The sequence below is a fragment of the Nanorana parkeri genome, unplaced genomic scaffold (genome assembly GCF_000935625.1).
Source record: "Nanorana parkeri isolate BGI_ZX_2015 unplaced genomic scaffold, ASM93562v1 scaffold2177, whole genome shotgun sequence".
In the NCBI taxonomy this organism is placed as follows: domain Eukaryota; kingdom Metazoa; phylum Chordata; class Amphibia; order Anura; family Dicroglossidae; genus Nanorana; species Nanorana parkeri.
This window is the reverse complement of record NW_017308445.1, coordinates 38,788-61,774: the sequence shown is the minus strand read 5'-3', so window position 1 is coordinate 61,774 and position 22,987 is coordinate 38,788. Positions and strand designations below refer to the sequence as shown.

Below are 22,987 nucleotides of genomic sequence, written 5' to 3'. Positions count from 1 at the left end.
CTCCTATCTTTTGAATTTTTCTCTAGTCTAGTCCTGGAAAAGTATATGTATATGTACTTGTACCGAGTGTGGTACTTGGTATCTGAACATCCCTGGTTGTATGTATTCACAACTCTGTCACAGTGCTATGCAACCTAGACTCTGAAGAGCTACAAGTCTTCCTGTGGTTCTGCAGGGACAAGTAGTTCACATTGCAAGGGAAATTATGCTGCACTTTTATAGGAGTTGCTATGTACACTAACATTTCTGTTGTTATACATTCATTCAATTTCCCTATTACTCTGCTTCTTAAGGATGGGGGCTAAACCAGGGCATCTTGTGTGACATTTTGTGTTCTAAAGAGGAAATACACAGTAATTCTGTAGACATAATAAAGTAACTTTAATAATATTGAAAACAGAATTACCTTGAGGAAGTTCCAGATATTCTTGTCAATTGCATGTGAAGATGTCTGCACTTTATTTTGGCAGTAGCCCAGAAGATTGCCAGACAGTAAAGCTGCTTGTAGCTCACTTGATCGTGCCAGGAAGTCCCTTTCAGTAGTCACTTGACTGATATAGACCTGTCGAGGACTGGTTTCTTGGGTCGGCTGCACACTTGTTTTAGGACAATCAAATGAAACCATTCTTCCTCCAAACTGAAAGAGAACACATGGAACTAGATAAGATAAGCAAAGAGATTTACCAACCGTTACAGTCACAGTTCAAAGGATCAGGCTGCCAATAATTGTATTTTAGTTATAGCTGGTGCACAGTGGAAAAATGACTTTTTTTTAATAACTTGGGAACTGTAGTGTGCAGCCCTCCCTAGCATGTTCCAGGCTCTGATGCCATCCACCTTGCACTCCATGTTTTGCTGTATGCAGTATAAAAAATAAAAAAAAATCCCACAGTAAAGCAACCTCACAATGGTCACAGCAAGTATGCAGATATGGGACTGAAGTGCAGAGAGCTTCAAAACTGATAGGAAAAAAAAAACACAGCATAAAGCCCAATTCACATAATGTATTACTGTAATGCAGTGAGGCCGCATCTACAGTAATAAATATTATTCATTTTACTTTTTTTTTTTAAAGCAAGTGTTGCAGGTAGGGTTAACCAAAAACAAAAAGAAACCCTGTTCTGGCAGCACAAAGGAAAGTTGGACAGTGACTCTCACAGTCAATTCTGTGGTCAGATGTGCCCCACTAAACACTGCTCTTTCAACATCGCTCATGCTCCCTGAGAAGTGCTGTTGATTTGAGAAACGTTCATGGAAGGGTGTCAGAGAGCTGGACTGCAGCTTGTGTGTGGTAACATCAGTCCAACTCTCCTAGTGCTGCCAACAGATTTTTTTTAAACCTCTGCTGCAGCAATTAGCAGATAAAGTACAAAGGGAGCATAATCATTACTTTTTTTGAAATATCCAAAAGAAGGCCAACTGAGGGGTGGGTAACACAACAAATAACCACTAAGACACCCAAAGGAAAAAACAAAGAACAGGGGACTGCCTGCAAGCTCAAAGAGCCGTCTAAAGGATCTTATGCTCAAAGTTGGCATTAGATGAGGCAGAACTGTCCACCTGGTAGAGCTAAGAGAACTTGTGAATAGGAGACTAGGTGGTAACCTTGCAAATTCGGAAAACTTAGGCCTGATGCCGAAAAGCCCAAGAAGTGATTACTGCCATAATGGAGTGAGACTTAAAGTGACACTAAAGTTAGGTGTTAAACCTTAAAAACTGCATTCAAGTACCTCAAATATAAAAGAGGAAAAAAAATGTTGCTTATTTGTGTATCACTCGGCTGTAGAACCTCAAATCATCTCTGAATTGGTGCCGACACTGTTCTTACTTCTGGAAGGTGGTTACTTTTGTTTCCCATGATCCCTGTGTGCGTGTTGTAAAGTACCCACTGTCCCAAGCTCACTCCCATGATGGTCTACGATCCCCCCATTTAATTTACTACATTTTACTGAGAACAATAGACCTGGCAGCCAGAACCAAATTTAAACAATGGGAGGGAAAATTCCTTTTGGTGAACTGCAGCCAGAGGAACAGAAGAATAATGTACTGATCACAGTGGAAAGTGGAGACTTCCCTGGGAAGAAAAGAAGCCTTTGGCCTCAGCACCACCTTGTGGAGGACCAAAAAGGCTTCCTTGCAGGACAAAGCCACCAACTCAGACACTCATGTAGCCTAGGTGATAACCAAAAAAAATACAACTTTGTATGTGAGGGCAGGAATTGAAACGTCTTTGATAGCTTGTAACAGATGCTTCTAAGGCACCAAAAGAACCAGATTCAAACCCAATGGAACCTAATGGGATTGGGCTGGAAGGACCATGTTTGACCTCCTGCACAAAGGTTTTTATTAGAGTGGGAATCTAGTCTCTGAAACTAAATAGAAAAGGCAGATACCTGACCCTTGATGGTGCTAAAATCTAAGTGTTGCTCCAGACCCAACTGCAGAAAAGTGCATCTGTCCCACTAAGAAGCTCCTGGGGCAAAAGCCCTTAGACTTACACCAAGCAGAGTATGCCTTCTGCACACAAAACTTGAGTTTGTAACCCTGAGACGCGCCCTTATGCACCAAGGAATCCAGGTTGCTGCAAAAGTTAGATGTGCACAGTTCAGCACTTTAGCCAATGTACTGACGAGAAATAAGCTAGGATGCTTCCAACAGGCCATCACAGCTAGTTCAAAGTGACAGACATCTGTTCCATGCACTTAATGATTTGAGGGTCACTGGCAGCAGCACCAAGGCCTTTTTGTAAGGGATTTTGACCAGGCATTGTCCAGAAAATATCAGTTGAAAGGCAGGACCCGCAAAAGAGAAAACAGTCCTGGAAACAAACTTCAGCTGCTTATCGCTTAGGTCCCTAATGGCAGCAGCGTCCTCCACAACTATGGTAGTAGTCCTGACACAACTAGATCCACAGTAGGAACAGACATTATTTGAACAAAATCTACACTTATCAGACTCAAGGACATCAAGTGCTTAGGGGGAGCAAGCAGCTTAACAGGGCAAGTAAAAAAAACAGTTATGGTAGAAGAGGCAGGCTGATCCTCTAGCTTGAAAGTGGTGTGCACCACTGCAGCAAGAAGAGCCAAAACAGTCTCCTTTAACTTGTTAGTGATAGCAGTATATTTTGACTCCTCAGGGAAAAACTCATTAAGTCAGGAACTTGAGCAGCTCAGAATCAAAGGGGGTGATTTAATAACAAACACATGCATTCGTGGTGTGTTTATAAGGTTAGTAAATCAACCCCAAAGTCTCAATAGATGATGGTTTAGAGGACGGTAAGGTCACAGGGAAATCAGATATAGAACCTGCTGGAGAGGGCATGGTAGAGAGCATGTGTCCTCTGCAATGAAAGTCAAAAACCAACTTGGTAATTTAGGTCATAAAACCTCTGTCGAGAGGACATACAAACCAGCCACACCACAGTGAGCCAAAAATGACTCAAATGAGGGGAGAGACTCCAACAGCAGAGGGTAGCAGGATTCAAGGCTAAAGATGTCACCACCGTCAGGGGACGTGCTGCAAGCAGTCCCCGATACGTTAGTGCAGAGTGTGCTGGGGCACCTGGTACAGCAGAATAGTCTTCATGTGTCAAGAATCAGACATGTCGCAGCACCAGTATGGTAAGAAACATACATGGCTTAAGGTAAGAAGCAAGGCCTTTGAGTACTCAAGAAACCTAGACAGCTGGTAGCAGGGAAAAACGTACAACCATAACAGAGAACGCAGAGCACATTGGCATTGTGTAGAATTCTTAATGAACCATGAAAAGAAATAGTATTGCACTCACATAAAACACTGGTAGAGCAAGCCTCACTAGTGACGTAAGGCTGGTTACTCCCTGGCTGGCCATTCACAAACAGGTTGGGGCAGTAATTAATCCCATGACCGTGTGAGTTTAGTGATATCTCATTCAGAACATTGGCCTCCTCCGAATGTCTTCTGCATCAGCAAGTCTCGACTTGCCCCTTAATCAGCCTGGCAACTAAAGTCTGTTATACATTTTATAGCACCCGGAGCTGTTGTAGTGGGTGATTAGTGCTAGTATTAGCAGCGGTATCACTATAAAGAAGTTCTGCATTTCATTAATTTATAGATTACAGCCAGGACTATATTAACAACTCTGAGCAAAAGTTTAAAAATTACAAGAATACAATTAGATACAATTGACTGAAACGGGATAGATGCTGAACTCGCACTAGTCGGGGCACACTATTTAGTGCCCAACCTGTTTGTGGATGGCCACATGCAGCAGGAGTAAGAAACCCGCTTCAACTCACTTTGTGCAGCTCCACATGTGTTTTTCCACATGCGGTGCCATTAATTTACATTGGCACCAATATATCGGTTATAGTCACAACTCCCAAATGTGGCATAGGCCTTCCAATTCTAAATGTGATTTCAGTAATACAAGATTTAGATCTAATGATTACACATCTGCCAACATGTGGTGCATGTACACCTCTGTACTCATTCCCATGTTCTCCCACTTTCCACGTGTCCCCTTTTTGTTTTTCTGAAAAATCCAATAAAATATGAGCAATTCAGAGAAATTAGAGAAATGTACAATAAATATGAATGAGAATAACAAACCATTCAAAGCCACAAGAGCTCCGTTTAGGCTTGTAAAAGTTCAATGCCATGGGGAAAGCAGCAACAGGAAAAAAGATTTTTAGTGCACAATTCTGCAGGAAATACAGCACTGACACCAAGGCTAACTTACTAGTGTTTCTTCCATCAAGTTGTGTAATGTGATTGGGCTTACCGCAAAGGACACTCCAACAGGCCTTCGGATCCAACGGGGTGGCTTCTTTAGAGGTGGAATTATGGTGGTCTGTGTGGCCGGCTGTGGCACTTGTAGAGGAGGTAGAGGTTGCCCTGTCCCAAAGGGATCTAAATTGTTAAATGAGGACGAAATCTGAAATACAAGTCACACACAAGTTGCACATCATAAAAGAAAGAACTACAAATGCGTAATACAGCAATAATACCTGCATTACAAATTATCTATATCCCTTTAAATTACTATTAGACATACAAAAGTATTTTAATAAAAACAGTTCCTATTCTGGATATCACACATTTTCTAAAATGTTTCTCAAAATTCAGGTGATTTTGCACCACTATCATGGCCCATGCCTAGATACCATTTGTAAGGTGATTGGGGTTTAAATGTATCATTCTGTTTACACAATATGGCAGCTAAATGCATTTGTAATGTTTATTTTACGTGGTCTTGAAATTTCCACAAGAAAAGCTCAAAACCGGTTTACAGGAAAAGTGAGTTTGTTCACTTTAGACTTGGATGTAGAGATTGGAGATCTTACCAAAAATGACATCTGCCTGCCCTTCAATGCAGTGCCACAAGGACCTGCTGCACTCTGGCTCTGTAACATACCCATTAGCAATCTTGTTCCCTTTTATCCATACAGAAGGGCGAGATTAGCTTTAAGCTGCACAGAGAGTTGAGCAATCCCTGTACGATAGTGCCCAATCCAAGCCTCAGTGTCAAACAATGCCACATCAGGTCAAGATGAGGAAGTGTAGGACAACACTTGGTTAGTGATACCCTTTATCTTATTTAGATTTAAACACACCTCAAAACTCCAGAATAAAATACATTTATTTTGAATTTTGGAGTCTTTCAGTTCAAATCTAGGTGCCAATAAAGTTAGGTGACAGCTGTAATATTTTAAGGTGGATTGGCTACCTGGCCCTTCTCCAAACTTGCTTAATCCAAAATGCTTAAATGACCACAGCTTTATTGATTGCATAACGATCACTGTATTTTATTGTTAATGAAGAGACATACCCTATCAGCTTGGCTTCTGTGCTGAGCTTCCAAACTTCCACCCATGACAGAGTACACGCTGACCCACCCATCAAATGAAGCCGCTGAAAACACCGATGGATTCCGGGGGCACCACTCGACATCAAAGCACCACTGGTTTTTCACTGGCAGCTCATAAACTACCTGTAATTTGAAGTCAAATGAAATATTTCAATTACCTGGAAACATTGGATCAACATTTCCTGCTGACCTAAAGGACACTATCACAACACAATATCTTTTAGTCAATAGTTTTACCGAAGCCTTAAAATTTTACAAAATGCTCTTGGGTATAGCAGACAAAAACATGTCTATAGGTATTACTAATGAGCTTAAAAGGAGAACTCCAGGCATGTGTTTTTATTAACCCCTGCAGTGGGACTACCACCACACTGCAAGGGTTAAGTGCTTCTTTGTATCTAGGTGCTAAATTAACAAAGATATACTCACACAAAGTTCCGAGCTGGCCAGCCGTCACGGCACTCCCTGCAGCCTGTCTTCTCCTCCCCAGCACACTGGAATGTTCCTCGGTCACGTCTATGCACAGTGTATAAACGTGATGATTTACTGGACCTTAGATCACTGCAGAGGAGGGGAGAGACATTCCAGGGACCGGTCTAAGAAAAAGCTGTCACGGAGCTTTGGCCGCATAAATTTCTTTGTTTTTTACCCTAGACACAAATGAGCAGTTAACCCTTGCAGTGCGGGGGTAGCCCCACTGCAAGGGTTACTAAAAAAATAAAAAAAAATTAATGGAGTTCTGCTTTAAACATATGTACCATTGCATGCAATATTTTCGGTATACATACATTTACTTTTGCTGGTCTAATACTAGCCAACACCTTACAAGCTAAAACAAATAATTCAAAGAACATTTACAGATATTCATCAATACCAATTTTTCCAGTCAGTCAAAGTGCATCTACACCCAAAAACAAAAATGTAATATACACTAGTTCACCAGTCTCTAGCCTAGGTGGCTGTATTCGTTTCTTTTTCAGACTCCCTCCCCCCAATCCTTGAGATCATGCAAGTAGTAACACACTTCCTGTACTTAAGTGACAACAACAGTTACACACTGTACTGTATCTACGAGAAACATCTTCGGAACAGGACTTCAGGATGCCCCCCCCCATTCTCCATAACATGGGAAGGGGGGGGGTTGTAATCCACAGACATAAATGGGAATAAAACAGTTCACCAGAGTTCAGAGAGCACAGGAAGCAATCCGCTCAACATTTCTGGCAGGATCAAAAAATATTTTCTTGCACTTATCACAGATCTTGTTTAACAAAAATATTTTCAACAATATTTTAATTGATTCAAAAGGGAGCAAATCATTTCATTGTTAGGGTTTACATAAACTTAAACAAAGATTAGGATAAAGCTGGACTGTTGCAACTATAACAGTTTGATGCATTTATACTACGAGTTTCCATTCTCTACATACATGGGGGCAGTGTATATGTGTTGCACTTAAGCTCACCATACAGGTTACTATCTGACTTGCCAACTTTTTTACACTGTCCTGTAGATGTACCAAACCTATTTAATATGAGAGCCCAACTAAAATATCCCATTAATTTGTACCTAATCAGTCAGGCCTTTGCCATCATTGCTAGTTGAGCTAAAGAAGAATGCACAGTCAGATTGGAATGTGTGTGGTGAGCTTTAGGCCACTTTGAATTGCGCTCCTCTACACATTTACCTGTGTTTTTAAGGTGCATTTCAAAAACAGACAATAAGGGATATGACAAAGTGAAATGGAAAGTATGGACGTTACCTCACTTGTGCTTGGATTCCAACACAGTATACGGTTATCTTTAGAACTACTGAGGAGTAATTCTGGGTCATCTTTGCTCCACGATATTGATAGAACTCCCCTGGTAGCAGGAAAGACTTTGGTTACATTAAAAATGCAACAACAAACAACATAACTCCATAAGATTCTACAGCATAAAAGCAAAGCCTACTTAACACTGATAGTTCAGGGAAAATCACATTAAAATCATGTACTCCGTAGGCAAGAGAAACCTTTTTGCTGGTTTTCCTATCTTCACTGTGCTGTGATATTTGTCTCAGTTGTCCTTGTACTAAGAGAACTACACTGACACCTACTTAAACAATGTATTTCATTAAAAAAAGCGTTATAACCTTGGTTCACCTGACAGCTCTACCTTGTATGATTTTCTAGCATTTTTAATGGGGAACTTGCAAAGCGTAGATCCCACAACTGAATGACTGGCAGACGGTCATCTTCAGAAGAAAGGACAAGCTGTGTAGCAATCTCGGGGTGCCACAGCATTCCTGAGCAGTGCATCTGAAAAGAAATCAGTGGTGTAAACAAAATCATGTCAGATGAACCTCAATGAGTGACCCAAGGACACAAGAAGTATAGAAATATCCATAAAGCATAAACTGGCATGCAAAACATGGGAGAGCATACACATATTCTACCTAAAATGTTAACTATACTGAAAAGTCCAGAGACAAAAATAATAAGAAAAAGGAGGACAAAAGCAGATGATGTGCGAGAATTTTTCACTCCCTACTTATGGAAGTGATCTGGAAGCGCAACCAGAAAACTAAAAAGCCAAAACAGTCCCATACACAGAACAAACTTGAGTCATGGGTTAAATACTTAGCGGCATGACTGTGAAGCCAATATATCTCTAGGATGCTCCTGGAGTGGTTTAGTCCTGTACTTATTCATGTTCTACAGCCATCACTGATTTTAGGTACAGTGTGTACTCACTCTGTTGCTGTGGTCACTGATTTTAATTACAGGCTCGTTTTTGCGGAGGTCCCACACCACGGCTTTACCACTGGGATGGGAAGAGGATAAGATGTGCTGAACTTGCTGATTCCAAGATACAGCACTGATATCTTCAGCAGGCTGAAAGTACATGGAAAAAAGTTACATACTATATGCATTGTAACAAAAATAAGCTACTCAAATGTTTTCTGCCACCCAAGCCATACATACAATGATCTGAGCCCTATCAATACTGCAACAAAAGACACACAAAAAAAAGAAGAAGGTTGTGGGCAATACAAAACTAATTATTCACCCAAACCACCACTAATAATGCCAATACTTTAGACTGGATTTGGGTCTGAGCACAGAATATTCAGACACAAAGCTACAGGCTGGCCTATAAATCCTGTGAAAAGCTTGCTAAATTTGAAACAATTTAAACAAAACCCAGAATAAAAATAAATTCAGGGGACCTTCTGACTTAATGTAAACCTGTCACAAAAATCAATGTAAACGACCTTCAAAAGAGCAAGCCCCACAAGCAGCAGGCTACAACATTTTGCAGCCTGAAATCCATCCTATATGACCTCAATGAACAGTGGGCATACTTTTTCACTAGGATCGCGATTTCTCCAACGTCTGAGGTAAGCCCCATTTTCAAAAGGTAAATTACCACCCAGTGATGGTGCGGTTATTTGCAGAACAGAAATCAGAAACATGGACCTGTTAGTAACATAGTAAAAACAGATCTCACTGGGCCCGTACATGAGGGAAGAAGGCTGAGAAGATAGTTCATGTGGTTTTTCATGGATCACATTATCTACTCGCCAACTTTTTCTACTTGCCAGGAACTACTATACAACAGTGTTGCTCATCTTTATTAAAGAATGTACTACTTAAAAAAAAAAAGAAACACACACACAGCACTTACCAAATACCTTCTAGTGTGTCTCAGGTTTTCTTGTACGTGAACACTTATTACCACAACCCCTTAATTGTGTATAAAAGGTCTTTCAATTCATTCCTTGTGCTGTCCCTTAGGTCTGCTTAATATACAATTTATCATACTTCAAACATAATGCTGGTATGATGAATTTACTTAGCAGTAATACCCTCTTGGGTACTTGCAGCACTTGAGAACCTGTGCTCTACAAATTATTACTCTAAGATTTGACATTCTTTCTCGTCTAGGCCTCCATGTAAACTCTTAAATCATTTGCTGCTTACCTGGGATTTCTCTCCCCTATTTTTCCTCATCTCATTAGCTGCTTACCTGGGATTTCTCTCCCCTATGTTCCTTCATCTCATTAGCTGCTTACCTGGGATTTCTCTCCCCTATGTTCCCTCATCTCATTAGCTGCTTACCTGGGATTTCTCTCCCCTATGTTCCCTCATCTCATTAGCTGCTTACCTGGGATTTTTCTCCCCTATTTTTCCTCATCTCATTTGCTGCTTACCTGGGATTTCTCTCCCCTATTTTTCCTCATCTCATTAGCTGCTTACCTGGGATTTCTCTCCCCTATGTTCCTTCATCTCATTAGCTGCTTACCTGGGATTTCTCTCCCCTATGTTCCCTCATCTCATTAGCTGCTTACCTGGGATTTCTCTCCCCTATGTTCCCTCATCTCATTAGCTGCTTACCTGGGATTTTTCTCCCCTATTTTTCCTCATCTCATTAGCTGCCTACCTGGGATTTCTCTCCCCTATTTTTCCTCATCTCATTAGCTGCTTACCTGGGATTTCTCTCCCCTATTTTTCCTCATCTCATTAGCTGCTTACCTGGGATTTTTCTCCCCTATTTTCCCTCATCTCATTAGCTGCTACCTGGGATTAGCTGCTTACGTGGGATTTCTCTCCCATATTTGCTTTCATCTCATTAGCTGCTTACCTGGGATTTCTCTCCCCTATTCTTCCTCATCTCATTAGCTGCTTACCTGGGATTTTTCTCCCCTATTTTCCCTCATCTCATTAGCTGCTACCTGGGATTAGCTGCTTACGTGGGATTTCTCTCCCATATTTGCTTTCATCTCATTAGCTGCTTACCTGGGATTTCTCTCCCCTATTCTTCCTCATCTCATTAGCTGCTTACCTGGGATTTTGCACCCCTATTCTTCCTCATCTCATTAGCTGCTTACCTGGGATTTTGCACCCCTATTTTCCCTCATCTCATTAGCTGCTTACCTTGGATTTCCCCTTCCATATTTGCTTTCATCTCATTAGCTGCTCACCTGGATTTTTCTCCCCCATTTTCCCCTCATCTCCTTAGATGCTTACCTGGGATTTTGCTCCTGGTGTCATTGGCACACTGAAATTATTGAGGTCCCATATGAAAACCTCAGAGTCATTGGCACCAGAAGCCAAGAGATTACTCTGCAAAAGGTAACACAAAACATGAGCACAAGTGCTTTCAAAAGTGCGATTTACATTTATTGTAGCCAATCCAAAAGGGAAATCTTTACTGTTACAGGTAAAATTATATGAAATATGTGTAACCAAATAATCCCAACTATAATCCAAGACTTTCTAATAAATGAGGCATCAATTTAGTGTGAGTAAAATAAAACAAACAAACCCAAACACTTAAAGCATATCTAAACCCCAAAACAAAAAAGTAATATATACTGCAGCGTCACAGTACTTAGAGGAGGTGGCTGCATTCATTTGATATTTTCAGAGTTTTTTTTAAATTTGCACCTGGTATTCCTGTGATTAACACTTCCTTTCCCTGGTTGGCTACGCTCACTCCTCCATTGCATCTATAGAGGCAGCCATGGTTGTCACCCAGGCTGGACCTCAAATATGTCTGCCTATGTTCACCTCCATTACATGGGGTGGGAAAATTAAAAAAGGTAGCAAACAGAAGACAACAGTTCCAGTACAGCTTTAATGAAGTGACAAAGACAATGCATTTCTGGCAAGACGAACATATATTTTCTGTACTTGTTAAAAAAAAAAAAATCCTAGCATGAAAAAAAAAGAAAAACTAGTGCAGACAACTCATCAAAGGAAAGGTAAACTGCAATATATTACACTTTCAATTTTGAGTTTAGTTATTTTTCAAATGTAAGGGAAAGAAAAGCCCTTTTATTACAACAATTAGCTGGTGTATTAATTAGGCCTAAAACTGACACTGCAGACTGTATGTTGATAGATTTACAGTTGCCGTTAAGGAATAACTGTAATCTTACAGCTCCTCACCCCCTTATGACAGGTCTCTAGAGAAATATCCACCTCATTTGCAGTCTGTGTGTTAAGCAAATAATGCAAGTGCTTAAAATAACCGTTGCTCTGTAAATGAATGCAAATGCAGAAATACTCTTTTCATAGGTACATATAGTTAGTCAGCTTGAAAAAAAGACAAGTCTATCAAGTGCAACCTATAGAAATGAGAAAAAAAAAGGAGAGGAGAGAAGAAAAACCTAAAACAGAACGCTATACCCACAGTTGATCCAGGAAGCCAAAAAAACAATACCCCTATAAATCATGGTTCAATTTGCTCCAACGGGGAGAAAAAAAACTTCCTTCCTGATCCCATAAGGCAATCGGATATTCCCTGGATCAACAATCCCTGGTGCTTAATATACCTATAAGAGCTCAATATCCAGTAATATTCTGCGCATTTAGGAATACATCCAGATTTTTTTCAAAACAGATAACTGAGCTAGCTAGAACTAGTTCCTGGAGAGTCTATTCCACATTTTCACAGCTCTAACTGTGAAGAATACTTTCCGTATGCAAAGGTTTAGAGCTGCAGCTAACGATTATTTTCAAAATCGGTTAGCCGATTATTAGGTTCGATTAATCGGTTAATCGGATAAACAAAAAAATACATTTTAAAAAATGGCTCCAGTGATGGACTACTAGTTTGTATTGAAATGCGACTCCATCACAGGAGCAAGCTTGGAGCTTGAAGAGGAAAAAAATAGTGTGGTGTGCAATATAGTGAAAAGGAAAGTGTAAAATTATAGAGCAATGAATGCAGAATGGCACCGGCTATAGAGGACTACAAATCCCAGCAATAGTATATTATACAGCACAATGCAGAATATCACCAGCTATAGAGAACTACAACAAATCCCAGCAATAGTACATTATAGCTGGCGGTATTCTGCATTGCGCTGTATCATGTACTGTTGCTGGGTTTTGTAGTCCTCTATAGCTGGCGGTATTCCGCATTGCGCTGTATAATATATTATTGCTGGGATTTGTAGTCCTCTATACAGCGCAGTGCAGAATATCACCAGCTATACAGGAATACAACGAATCCCAGCAATACATTATAGAGCACCATGTGTGGGAAAGTGCAGGCTTAGCTGAGCAGTCTTCCAGCAACTTGCTTCTGGGATTGGACCTGTCTATTGGTGGCTGTCATCCCCCCACACCTGCTCCTCCTTACTACATCTCCCCGCGTCCCTGTGCCGATCGTGGATGTGGGTGGGCAGTGAGTGTAAGGCGGGGAGGAGGTGCGATGTGAAGAGCGTGGATGCGGGCGGGTCTGGCAGCGACGAGCGTGAGGTGATGAGGAGTTGCAGCGCACAGCGTGTGTGGAGCCGTGAACAGGGCCAACTGATCGGAAGCCGATTAATCGATTATTGAAAAAGTTGACAACTTTTTCAATAATCGATCATAATCGATTATGTCGATTAGTTGTTGCAGCCCTTCAAAGGTTAAACCTCTTTTCCTCCAGACGCAAAGAGTGCCCTCTTGTCCTTTGCAGTGACCTTAAAGTAAACAATTTGGCACCAAGCTTACTATATGGACCATTTATGTATTGATACATGGTGATCATGTCCCCCCTTAATCACCTCTTCTCTAGAGAGAACACATTCAGGTCAGTTAATCTTTCCTCATGTCTGAGCTCCTCCGTGCCTCTTATGAGTTTAGTCGCCCTTCGTTGCACTCTCTCCAGTTCCACAACATCCTTTTTGTGAAATGGTGCCCAAAACTGAACTGCATATTCCAGATGAGGTCTTACTAATGCTTTGTACAGGGGCAGGATTATGTCTCTACCTCTGGATTCTAGACCCCTTTTTAATACAAGAAAGTATTTTGCTTGCTTTAGAAACTGCGGCTTGACATTGCATGCTATTATTGAGTCTATGATCTACCAGAACACCCAGATCTTTCTCCACCATTGACTGCCCCAAACATACTGGCCCTAGAGTGTATGAAACATGCATGTTTTTAGTCCCTAAGTGCATAACTTTACATTTAACATTAAACCTCATTTGCCAAATAGATGTCCAATCACACAATGCATTCAGATCTGCTTGTAAGATGGAGACATCCTGTAAGAACTGTATTGCACTACATAACTTGGTGTCATCTGCAAACACAGAATCCCCAACTCTATGTAATTTATAAAAAGATTAAACAATTTTACTCGTTGTAACCTCATCTTTTATATTTCATTAAAAAAATGGGTATTTTGTTGTGTTTTGGGGCATTTAATTAATTTTGTCACTAAATATTGGGGTTTAATAAGGAGTTGCGCTAATATTGCGCAACATAAAAATTTGCAACTACCACCATTTTATTCTATAGGGTCTTGGCATTCAGAAAATATATAATGTTAGGGGGGTTTAAGTAATTTTCAGGCCTAAAATGTGGAATATAACATGGGTACAAAAAATGAAAAAAAGGCCTCAGTCATGAAGGGGTTAAGCCAGTTTTCTATTCAATTACAGATTGAATACTCTATACCTACTGGCCTTAACTTATACATTAGCCGCCTGTGAGGAACTGTGGCTATATCCACAACCATTCATCCGTCCAATTTATTACTCACTTCCTCATAAAAAGAAAGTAGGTTTGTTTGACAACTTCTGTCTTTTGTGAATCCGTGCTGACTATTGCTTATAATATTAATTTCAAGCAAAAACAATCCTTGATCAAACTTTCAAGTTTCTTCCTGGCTATAAACGTTAAGCTTACAGCTCTGTAATTATTTGGTAAAGACTTTGACCCCTGAATCCATCGGTACCAAGCCAGTCATTAGAGAGTCTCTAAAAATTTGATACAATGGCTTTAAAATGATACAGCTCAATTCTTTCATGACACGTGGGTCTAAGTCATCTGCTCCAGGTGCTTTGTTCACCTTAAAAGGTGTGTCCTCCCGTTACCCTAAAGAGAACTATGGGGAAAAGCCTTAACCCCATAGTTCTTTAATTTTGTCTGTTTCTGGACCATATCAATAGTCAGCCATTTCCATAAAAACAAAAATGCCTGAAAGTGGCAGAGAGGAAGCATCATCACCCTGATACTTTCATCACCTCCCTAAAGCGAGCTGCTAGTGTTAGACTCTTCCAATGCTGACCTCCCTTTCAAAATTCTGATGCTGTGTTCAGGATTGCTGGAAGCCAATATAAAGACATTTCAAATACTAATGCTAGCTGTATTAAAAATACACCTACTTAAAATAAATACGTAGCTGGATTGGACAAATTTTTTTTTAATATCTGCCTGGAATGCAGCTTGAAAATGTGAAACATGAAAACACCAGAAAAAAAAAAAAAAAGGGAGAGTAACAAGGTTATCAACAATAATACCTGAAATGGATTTAAGTCCAGCGCACGAACAGGACCTGTATGCTTGCCACACTTTCCAACGACTGGTTCTTTTTCAGATGCCAAAATCTGTGAAGCGCTATACAACGTTATCTCTCCATTGTCTCCTCCACCTACAATAACTCCAGATGAGTCGGGTGAGCCCACTTCCAAACTGCCCCAGATTATTTTATGAAACCTGAAACATTTAATGACAGGGGGTCTGTAAAATCAAAGCAAAAACCAATCCACAAAAAACATTTTGCATGTATAAAGCATTAACATGACTTATGGGATGTGTCTTTACACTGAATTATTTATTAATACGTGACAAAAGCAGGCAGTGAACAATACATTTTTAAGTGGTGACAGATAAGAGGAAAATAAAGACTTTTGTCTTTAGGATTTTTTTATTTTTTTTTGCACTCACCATAAAAACTTCTTGGAGTTCATCAAGGGGAAAGGATCGGTAGAAATAAAAAAACACTGGGTTATACTGCCGCCTTTAAGAGGAATTGGACACTAGTAAACAAAAAAGATGTTAGCCACTCAAGTATGACTCTTCCCACTCCAATTACACTTCAGTTTTATTTGTTTTGCTTTTTAAAGCAGCATTAGGATTAGATCATAAACCCAGAGGGTTGGGACCTGTATCCCTCAATGAACTCCAAGAAAATAATTTTATGGTGAGAACAAAAAGTCTTGTTTTCTTAATAGTTTATCAAGGAGCAGTAGAATTCAGGAACAGTGGGATGCTACATCCCGTACAAAGGCCTTGATAGAGGAATGCAAAGCAAATCAGTCTTTGGAACAAAATGGGAAGAGCTGAAATGTGTCTCTCTGTGGTACTCAACGATAATTATTGACCCAGGTAAGAATGTAGAAAGGTCAGGATCTGTCCCACAAAGTATTTCCTGGGATGAAATTTTCTTCCCAGGCCTTGTATGCTTTTCTGCTATCCATGTGCGATGGTGTGTGATGTGAACTTTCCAGCTTTTAGGCGCGTAGGACTAACAGTCAGTAAAGAACTCTATATATCTTAGGACCTGGAATTCAACAGCCATGCTATCAAATCCATTAACCATGAAGCAGGATGGTCAAATGGCCCTTGGTATTCAGAGTGGAAGAGCCTACAGGGTGTCCGCCTGGAGTCTGATGAGGTCAGAGTACCAAATCCTCCTGAGCCACTTTGTGCAATGAAAATTATTGAAAGGCCCTTCATCTCAATCCTGTAGAGCAGACAAATAAGAAGCTTCAGAGGCACAGGTCCTGGAACACCTCTGGGTGAACGTCCACTCCTGAAACGTGAATGGTGGACAAAGCTGGACAATGGTCAAATGGCCCTTGGGATTCAGAGTGGAAGTGGTTGATGAATGCCACTGCTGTGGCTTTGTCAGACTGAATCCAGGTCAGATGACTGTGCCGTCAAGAATTCAGTGTTAGGGATAGACAAATCATTCCAAGCTCCAGTATGTTGCTAGGGAGATAAACTTTCCCCGGCAGCCAACTTCCTTACACTGTCGGAGAGTGGAATTAAAGACCTGCCCGACTCCAGAGCTGGACTGGTAAAGCCACCAGTCCAGAGACAACCTTGGCCTGGGTGTAAAGGGCATTCGTAGGTCCAGTGACTGTACTTGCTGATCCACTTTAGCCAGAATGTGGAGTTGCGATGTCCTGGAGTGTAATTGGGCAAATGGGACTGCCTAAAAGGAGGCAATCAGACTCAGAACTCTTACACAAAAGTAGAGATAGATGGCTCCTGAACTGTAGGGTCTGTATCTGGAAGAGTTAGGAGTTTCTGTTTTGGAAGGAAAACTCTGAACTGAGCCATATCTGTATCTAAATCAGACCCAGGTATTCCAAGTGATAAATCGACTCCAGTGCCATCTTCTGAATGTTCGTGATCCAACCAAATCTTCGTAAAGTTTGGACAGTCTAACAATATTAGACATGGTCTGCCCTGAAAGTTCTGTCCGTAGGAGATCATCCAGGTATCCCACTTTGGAAATGCCCTGTAAGTGTAACAAGACTAGCACCGAAGCTAAAACCTTTGCAAACACTTAGGGTGCAATAGTAAGATCAACAGGGTAACAAACATGTGTGCCCAAACTGTGTGCCCACAGCAAAACGCAGTAAGCGCTAATGAGCCAGAAAGATGGGGACATGCAGGTACACATCCTTGATGTCTACAGGGGCCAGATATCTCCCGGATGGAGGGAAGCTATGACTTGCTGTACCTGCTGGAGTCCATGTGAAATTTTTGTACTGGAATGAAGACATTGAGTGCTTTGAGATCTAGTGTGGGGTGGATGCCCCCTTTTGTTTTGAAACCAGTAAACTAATTTAAGTAAACAACTTAAAACCTTTCCGCTTGAGGAAGAAAGGCAAGAACTGCTTCACCATTCAGTTCTGCCAAGGTAGCATAGAGATCCGTTAGTCTTTGTAAAAAGGTTGGCAGACTTGATAACATGAAGTGAGGAGGAGGCAGAGAATAAAACTCTAGCTCGTAGCCCCTGGATACCACCAATATTTTTTCAAAAAAAATTATTCGTATGAAGAGAGAGAATGAGCTGCTCTGTTCGGGTATTCTGCCAGCTGCCTCTATCAGAACGCAAAAGAAACAGCGAGGATTCCCCGATCAATGCGCTTGTAACGTTGATGGAGGAATTTACTCTATTTTATATAGAACAGTGTATGGCCACAGCTTTAGGCTGCAGTGAAGGTGTGGAGAAGGTACCATGTCCAAAAGATTGTAGGCCAAAGGGGAGGGGATGCCACTGAGGGATGATAGAAAGGGTGTGAGGGGGTAAAAGGAATGAGAAGGGGAAAGACATAAGGGTAGGTAGAGGTGCAGAAGACCACAAGGGCAGGAGATAAAGCAATGGTCTCATGTATACCAGCATGCCTTTGGCATGTCAGAGTAAAGCAAAGAAATAGTGCAAAAAAAGTAAAATACTGCTAGTACTACAATGACCTTTTACAGATTTGTTGGTACCTCTAGAAAAGATAATAAATAATTGGACCACAATGATATTTCAAACTAAATATCACCAATATATCTGTAATTCGTATCACGTATATCATCAAAATCACAAAGGTCAACAATCTTGTAATCAGTCAGTGTATTTAAATGAAGAAAAGTAGTCACTCTGCTATTTGGTATCATTGTTTGCAGCACACTGCACATGGACGAAAGAAAGCAAAGGAGAGAGGTGATGTGAAAGAAAATTATAGACCAGCATGTCAAAGGTAAAGGCAATAAACTGCAAATATTGTTGATGTTTAAGGTCTATGGGAGTGTAGCTAACCAAAGAGACGCAGTAACCAAAGGAAAATTGACGACAGATACCGTTGCTTTTAGAGAGAGAGACAGTGGGCTCAAAAGGAAGACTCCACTGTTGAAGGAAAAAGATCAAGTCAAACTGAAATTTGCTAAAATGCATATTGACAAGCCACATTACTATTGGACAGAGGAGACCATAATGGAGCTTTTTTGGCAAGTCACATTGGCTATATTTTCACCGATGCAAAACTGACGCTTGCAAAGGAAAGAACACTGTATCTACTGTGATGCATGGAGGAGGCTTGGTTAGGTTTCGGGGTTGCTTTGCTGCATTTGACACAGGGTGCCTTCAATCTGTTCAGGGCACAATAAAATTTCTAGGCCAACAAGGAATTTTGGCGAAGCATACTGCCAGTGTCAGAAAGCTCTGCCTCAGTCACAGTTCATGGGTCCTCCTACAGTATAAGTACTCAGAACCCAAAGCTAAAAGCACAAAGAATGGCTAAGAAACATTGCACAATTCTGAAGTAGCCTTTTATGAACCCTGATTTTAATCCTTTCGAACATCTATGGAAAGAGCTCAAAACATGTAGTCTGGAGAAGGCACCCTTCAAATCTGAGACAGCTGGAGCAGTTTGCTCAAATATTGGGCCAAACTAGCTGTTGGCAGGTGCAGAAATTGCTTGTTTGCCTCTAAAAGTTGTGCAACAAAATATTAGGTTAAAGGAGAAGTATTGGAAGATTTAAATATGCTCCAATAGTTAGAGCCGGCATAGGACACGGCAGCTGTTACATGCTGGCTCTATACCGAAAGCAGAGCAATCAAGGAACCACCAAATGCTCAGCTCATGGCCTCTTCCCTGCAGAGCAATGACACTGCTCAGTCATCACTCCCACCATAGATTCCCCACTCAGCTCAGCTCGATTATGCTGCATTAAGGAGGTCAATAAAAGTAGTAGCAGCAGTTACCTACTGCCCATTTTTTTTTTTTTTTTTAGGTAGGACTTTGTTTAAAAAATGTTTACATGTATACTTTAAGAGTTAAATAAAGATTATGTATTTTAATAGATGTCTTTGCAGCAATCCAGAACATTCCTAAGGGTTATAACACATTATCATGAGATGTAGATAAAATATAATGCAACTTAAGGCTTCACTTGTATAAATGTCTGTTCACCATTACCAAACATCGAAAAACAAAATAAACCTTACATTTGAAACAGAAAGTTTCCCCCGAGGGAAAATCTGCTACGATTTATACCGCATACCTGCTGGATGCAAGGTAGATGCCTTTTCGTTTCAGGTCCGGAAGAGGATCTCCAAAGTCTACCTCAAAGATCTCTAGAGCCGCATTGGTGTTGAATGAAGCATCTAGCTGCTGTGCAGATGTACCTAGAAGAAAAAAAATTACAATATCCTTCAATAAATCGGCAATTAATTAAATACATTAGAATGTTAAAAAGATGTTTTACCAGAGGGAAAAATTTATTTGAAATCATATTTAAAAACATTAACGGGTCTATTCACAAAAGGATGAAGAGTTTGGAGAAGGCAGGAGAAGTAAACAATCTAGGCCAAAATAGCTGATTCGGAAAAATTCTCCAATTCTGCTCACTTTCCAGTTGAGCTATGTTATCCTAGATTGTTCACTTCTCCTGCCTCCTCCAAACTCTTCACCCTCTTGTGAATAGCTTTGTAAATTACATGGTATTTTGCTGCAGAGAGTCAGTCACAAGAAAAAGTTTTGGAGGACTTCACCTCAATCTACTATTGACCAGCTACATATAGATATCAGACATTCCATTCATCCATGTGCATAATATCACATAAAAGATAACTTAAAGAATTGAAAACGCTGGAGAAAGGACAATGTTATGCGTTTTACAGGTAATGTATACTCTGCTTCATCAGGAGACCCTCAGTAGTGTTAAATTATATTACTTTAACACTTTTGAGGGTCTCCTTTTGAGGGTCTCCTGCAAAAGCACCACAAGAGAGACCAAGGACCCCCTCATTGCAGCAGGTAAGAGGATCCAACTGAGGGCATGGTCCCATGAGAATCACTTGACCAGATATGAATACTATGATTAGCTCTGCAAGAAGTATGAAAATACATCTCAATCCTATTTTATGGAATGATGTAGAGATCCAACAATTGAGATAATAGTTAGTTTATAGTTGTGTTTTCTAACTTTTGCTGGCTATCATCTTATGTCACTTCAGCCTTCATCAATCCAAAAAGCAAATATCCACCTACAATGACCATGTTGCTGGTCAATGCACTCGTTAATGGGTGTAAGACTCGCCACCTGGCTTCCCGATTAGTCGGGAAGCTGGGCGACGTGTAAAGACTCGCTAACCCGGCTTTCCGATTAGCACGGAAGCCGTCTCCATGCTCCCTCGTCACTAGGTGACGAGGAAGCATGGAGTCGGCTTTCTGGTCAATCAGGAAGCTGGGGGGCGGGTGATGACTTGGCCAGCTTCTCGACCAATCAGGAAGCCAGGCAATGAGTCATTACACGACGCCTGGCTTCCTGATTGGCTGGGAAGCTGGCTCCATCCTCCCTCGTCACCAAGTAAAGCCGGGAAGTGGGCTCCAAGCCGACTCCGTGCTCCCTCGTCATCAAGTGACGAGGGAGTATGGAGCCGGCTTCCCGGCCAATCAGGAAGCCGGGCAGCATGTAATGACTTAGTATCTTACTAGTATCGGGGCATCCATAATTTATACAAACATGATTTTTATAGTGCCGCTATGGAACACAAGTGATCAGTGATAGTATATAGGCAAATATGCATTCTTGCATTGTGCAGTCACTTTAACACCAGCCAGCAAAACCAGTAATAGACGTGACCCAGCATTTCATCCTCTGCTTGTCATGGTCTTAGCACCTTATATTGACCCTAAAATGAATATCACCTATCCTAAGGCAACCCCTTATGGCCGTGTTAAGACTTGTGTGAGGTGGGTTCAAGCGCATGTTAATGCCTTCATGTCCGTTATCTTAAAAAGTGACATTAAACTCAGGAGTTAAACATTAAAAATTATTTCAAGTATCTTAACTATTAACAAAAGCATAGGCTATTCTGAAGGGCGGCTACATTTGTTGGTCGCTGTGTGTGTTATAAAGTAGCCACCACTCCAAGCTCTCTCCTGTAATGCACTATAATCTTATGTTTAGTTTACTAATTGTAGTCCATTGTAGTCACACAAACAAGAATTTTCTGTAAAAAGCTGAACCAAACCGTAGCACTGCTGCAAAGCCAAAATATATTTCGAGAAAATCCTAAAGTGTACCTGTTGCCAAGTAAACTGGGTGCTGGTTGGCTGGGCTCCATGCTTGGACTGCAGATCGCTCAATTTCCTTCAGCTTCATTTTCTGGAATATAAAAACAAGTTAAAAATATTAGGCAATAAATAGAGGGTAAAGTGTAACTTGTGTGTGCCACTGAAATAAAATATATATTATGGAGGAAAAAGATAGGAATATCTACTGATTGTTAGAGCTCCCATACAAGGTAAAGTGCAATGAACTGGATATTACAGCTTCTATACCAGGTAAAGTGCAATATACAATAAAACATGTACTGTGTTATGGCCAAGTGCAATGTGCAGTAAAACAAATGGTACACGAGTGAACACTGAGGCTGCAAAAAAACTGTCAAAAAAGGAAAAGGATTTGAGAAAGGTGAACAAAAAAGAAATGCGGCAGGCAAAAGGTGAAGGCTGCAAGTAGTCCAATTACCCCAGGAACAAGAAGAAAAAAAAGCCAGGAGAAAAAAGGTTTTGCACAAAAGAAACTTTGCACATCTTCTCCAAAAAACAAACCAAAAAAAAAAAAAACACACCCCACACACACGAGTTGTTACCTGTTTGGGATTCACCCAGACAGTCCGGGTTTGGAATCCTGTGCCCGGGGTTTCATGTCAGCTGAAAACTGGACACAAGATGTCAGGCGGACAGGGGCAACCACAGGGTCCTGCTGTTCCTGCAGACAGTGTGACGGAGCTGCGGCACGGTTTGGTTTCCCCGGGCTATGTTTACCTTTTCTGGGGACACATGAACTGTTGCAACTCCAACCGGCCACATCGGGACAGGGGACATGCAGCCTAGGAGACAGCCGGTGCTTATCGATCAACAGCAGGGAGAGTCTGCTCATCTACCAGGCATGAGCTCAGCTCATTACTGCCTCCTCAATGGAGGAGTTCAGCACTGCAAGACAAACCGGCTGGGACCAGCACCCCATATGATAAATGAGGAGACTGGTACTGACAAGAGATGGGTATTGGCAAGAGACAAACAAGGTACGCTATTCCTGGGAAAGTTAAACATGGAACACACTGCTTGAGGTGACAGGTACCAAAAATAATGCCATATATATTGTGCCATAGTAAGAAAGAATGTACATGTAACCGGCTCCAGTGATTTCCCAAGCTGAACTTTAAATACTTTTGGGACCACTATGGACTTGTACAGTAAACTCCCAGTTATCCGGTACCCATGGGGATTGGTAGATGCCGGATAACTGTATTTTCTGGTTGCTTGAGAGTTACTATTAACTATAAAGCAACAGTT

General features: G+C 41.0%; 1 protein-coding gene across 1 annotated transcript in view; it reads right to left on the bottom strand.

Moving 5' to 3' along the window:
* The window catches only part of SEC31B (SEC31 homolog B, COPII coat complex component), a 77,618-nt gene that overhangs the window by 39,875 nt on the left and 14,756 nt on the right, over nucleotides 1-22,987 (bottom strand). Inside the window, exons 2-11 of the mRNA XM_018572931.1 lie at nucleotides 21,710-21,791; nucleotides 19,683-19,806; nucleotides 15,134-15,329; nucleotides 10,860-10,955; nucleotides 8,583-8,723; nucleotides 8,005-8,147; nucleotides 7,611-7,710; nucleotides 5,810-5,971; nucleotides 4,763-4,915; nucleotides 407-637 (exon numbers count right to left, since the gene is read on the bottom strand). Coding sequence (XP_018428433.1) covers nucleotides 407-637; nucleotides 4,763-4,915; nucleotides 5,810-5,971; nucleotides 7,611-7,710; nucleotides 8,005-8,147; nucleotides 8,583-8,723; nucleotides 10,860-10,955; nucleotides 15,134-15,329; nucleotides 19,683-19,806; nucleotides 21,710-21,788 — 1,425 coding nt within the window. The 5' untranslated portion in view covers nucleotides 21,789-21,791. The remainder of the gene's footprint in view (nucleotides 1-406; nucleotides 638-4,762; nucleotides 4,916-5,809; nucleotides 5,972-7,610; nucleotides 7,711-8,004; nucleotides 8,148-8,582; nucleotides 8,724-10,859; nucleotides 10,956-15,133; nucleotides 15,330-19,682; nucleotides 19,807-21,709; nucleotides 21,792-22,987) is intronic.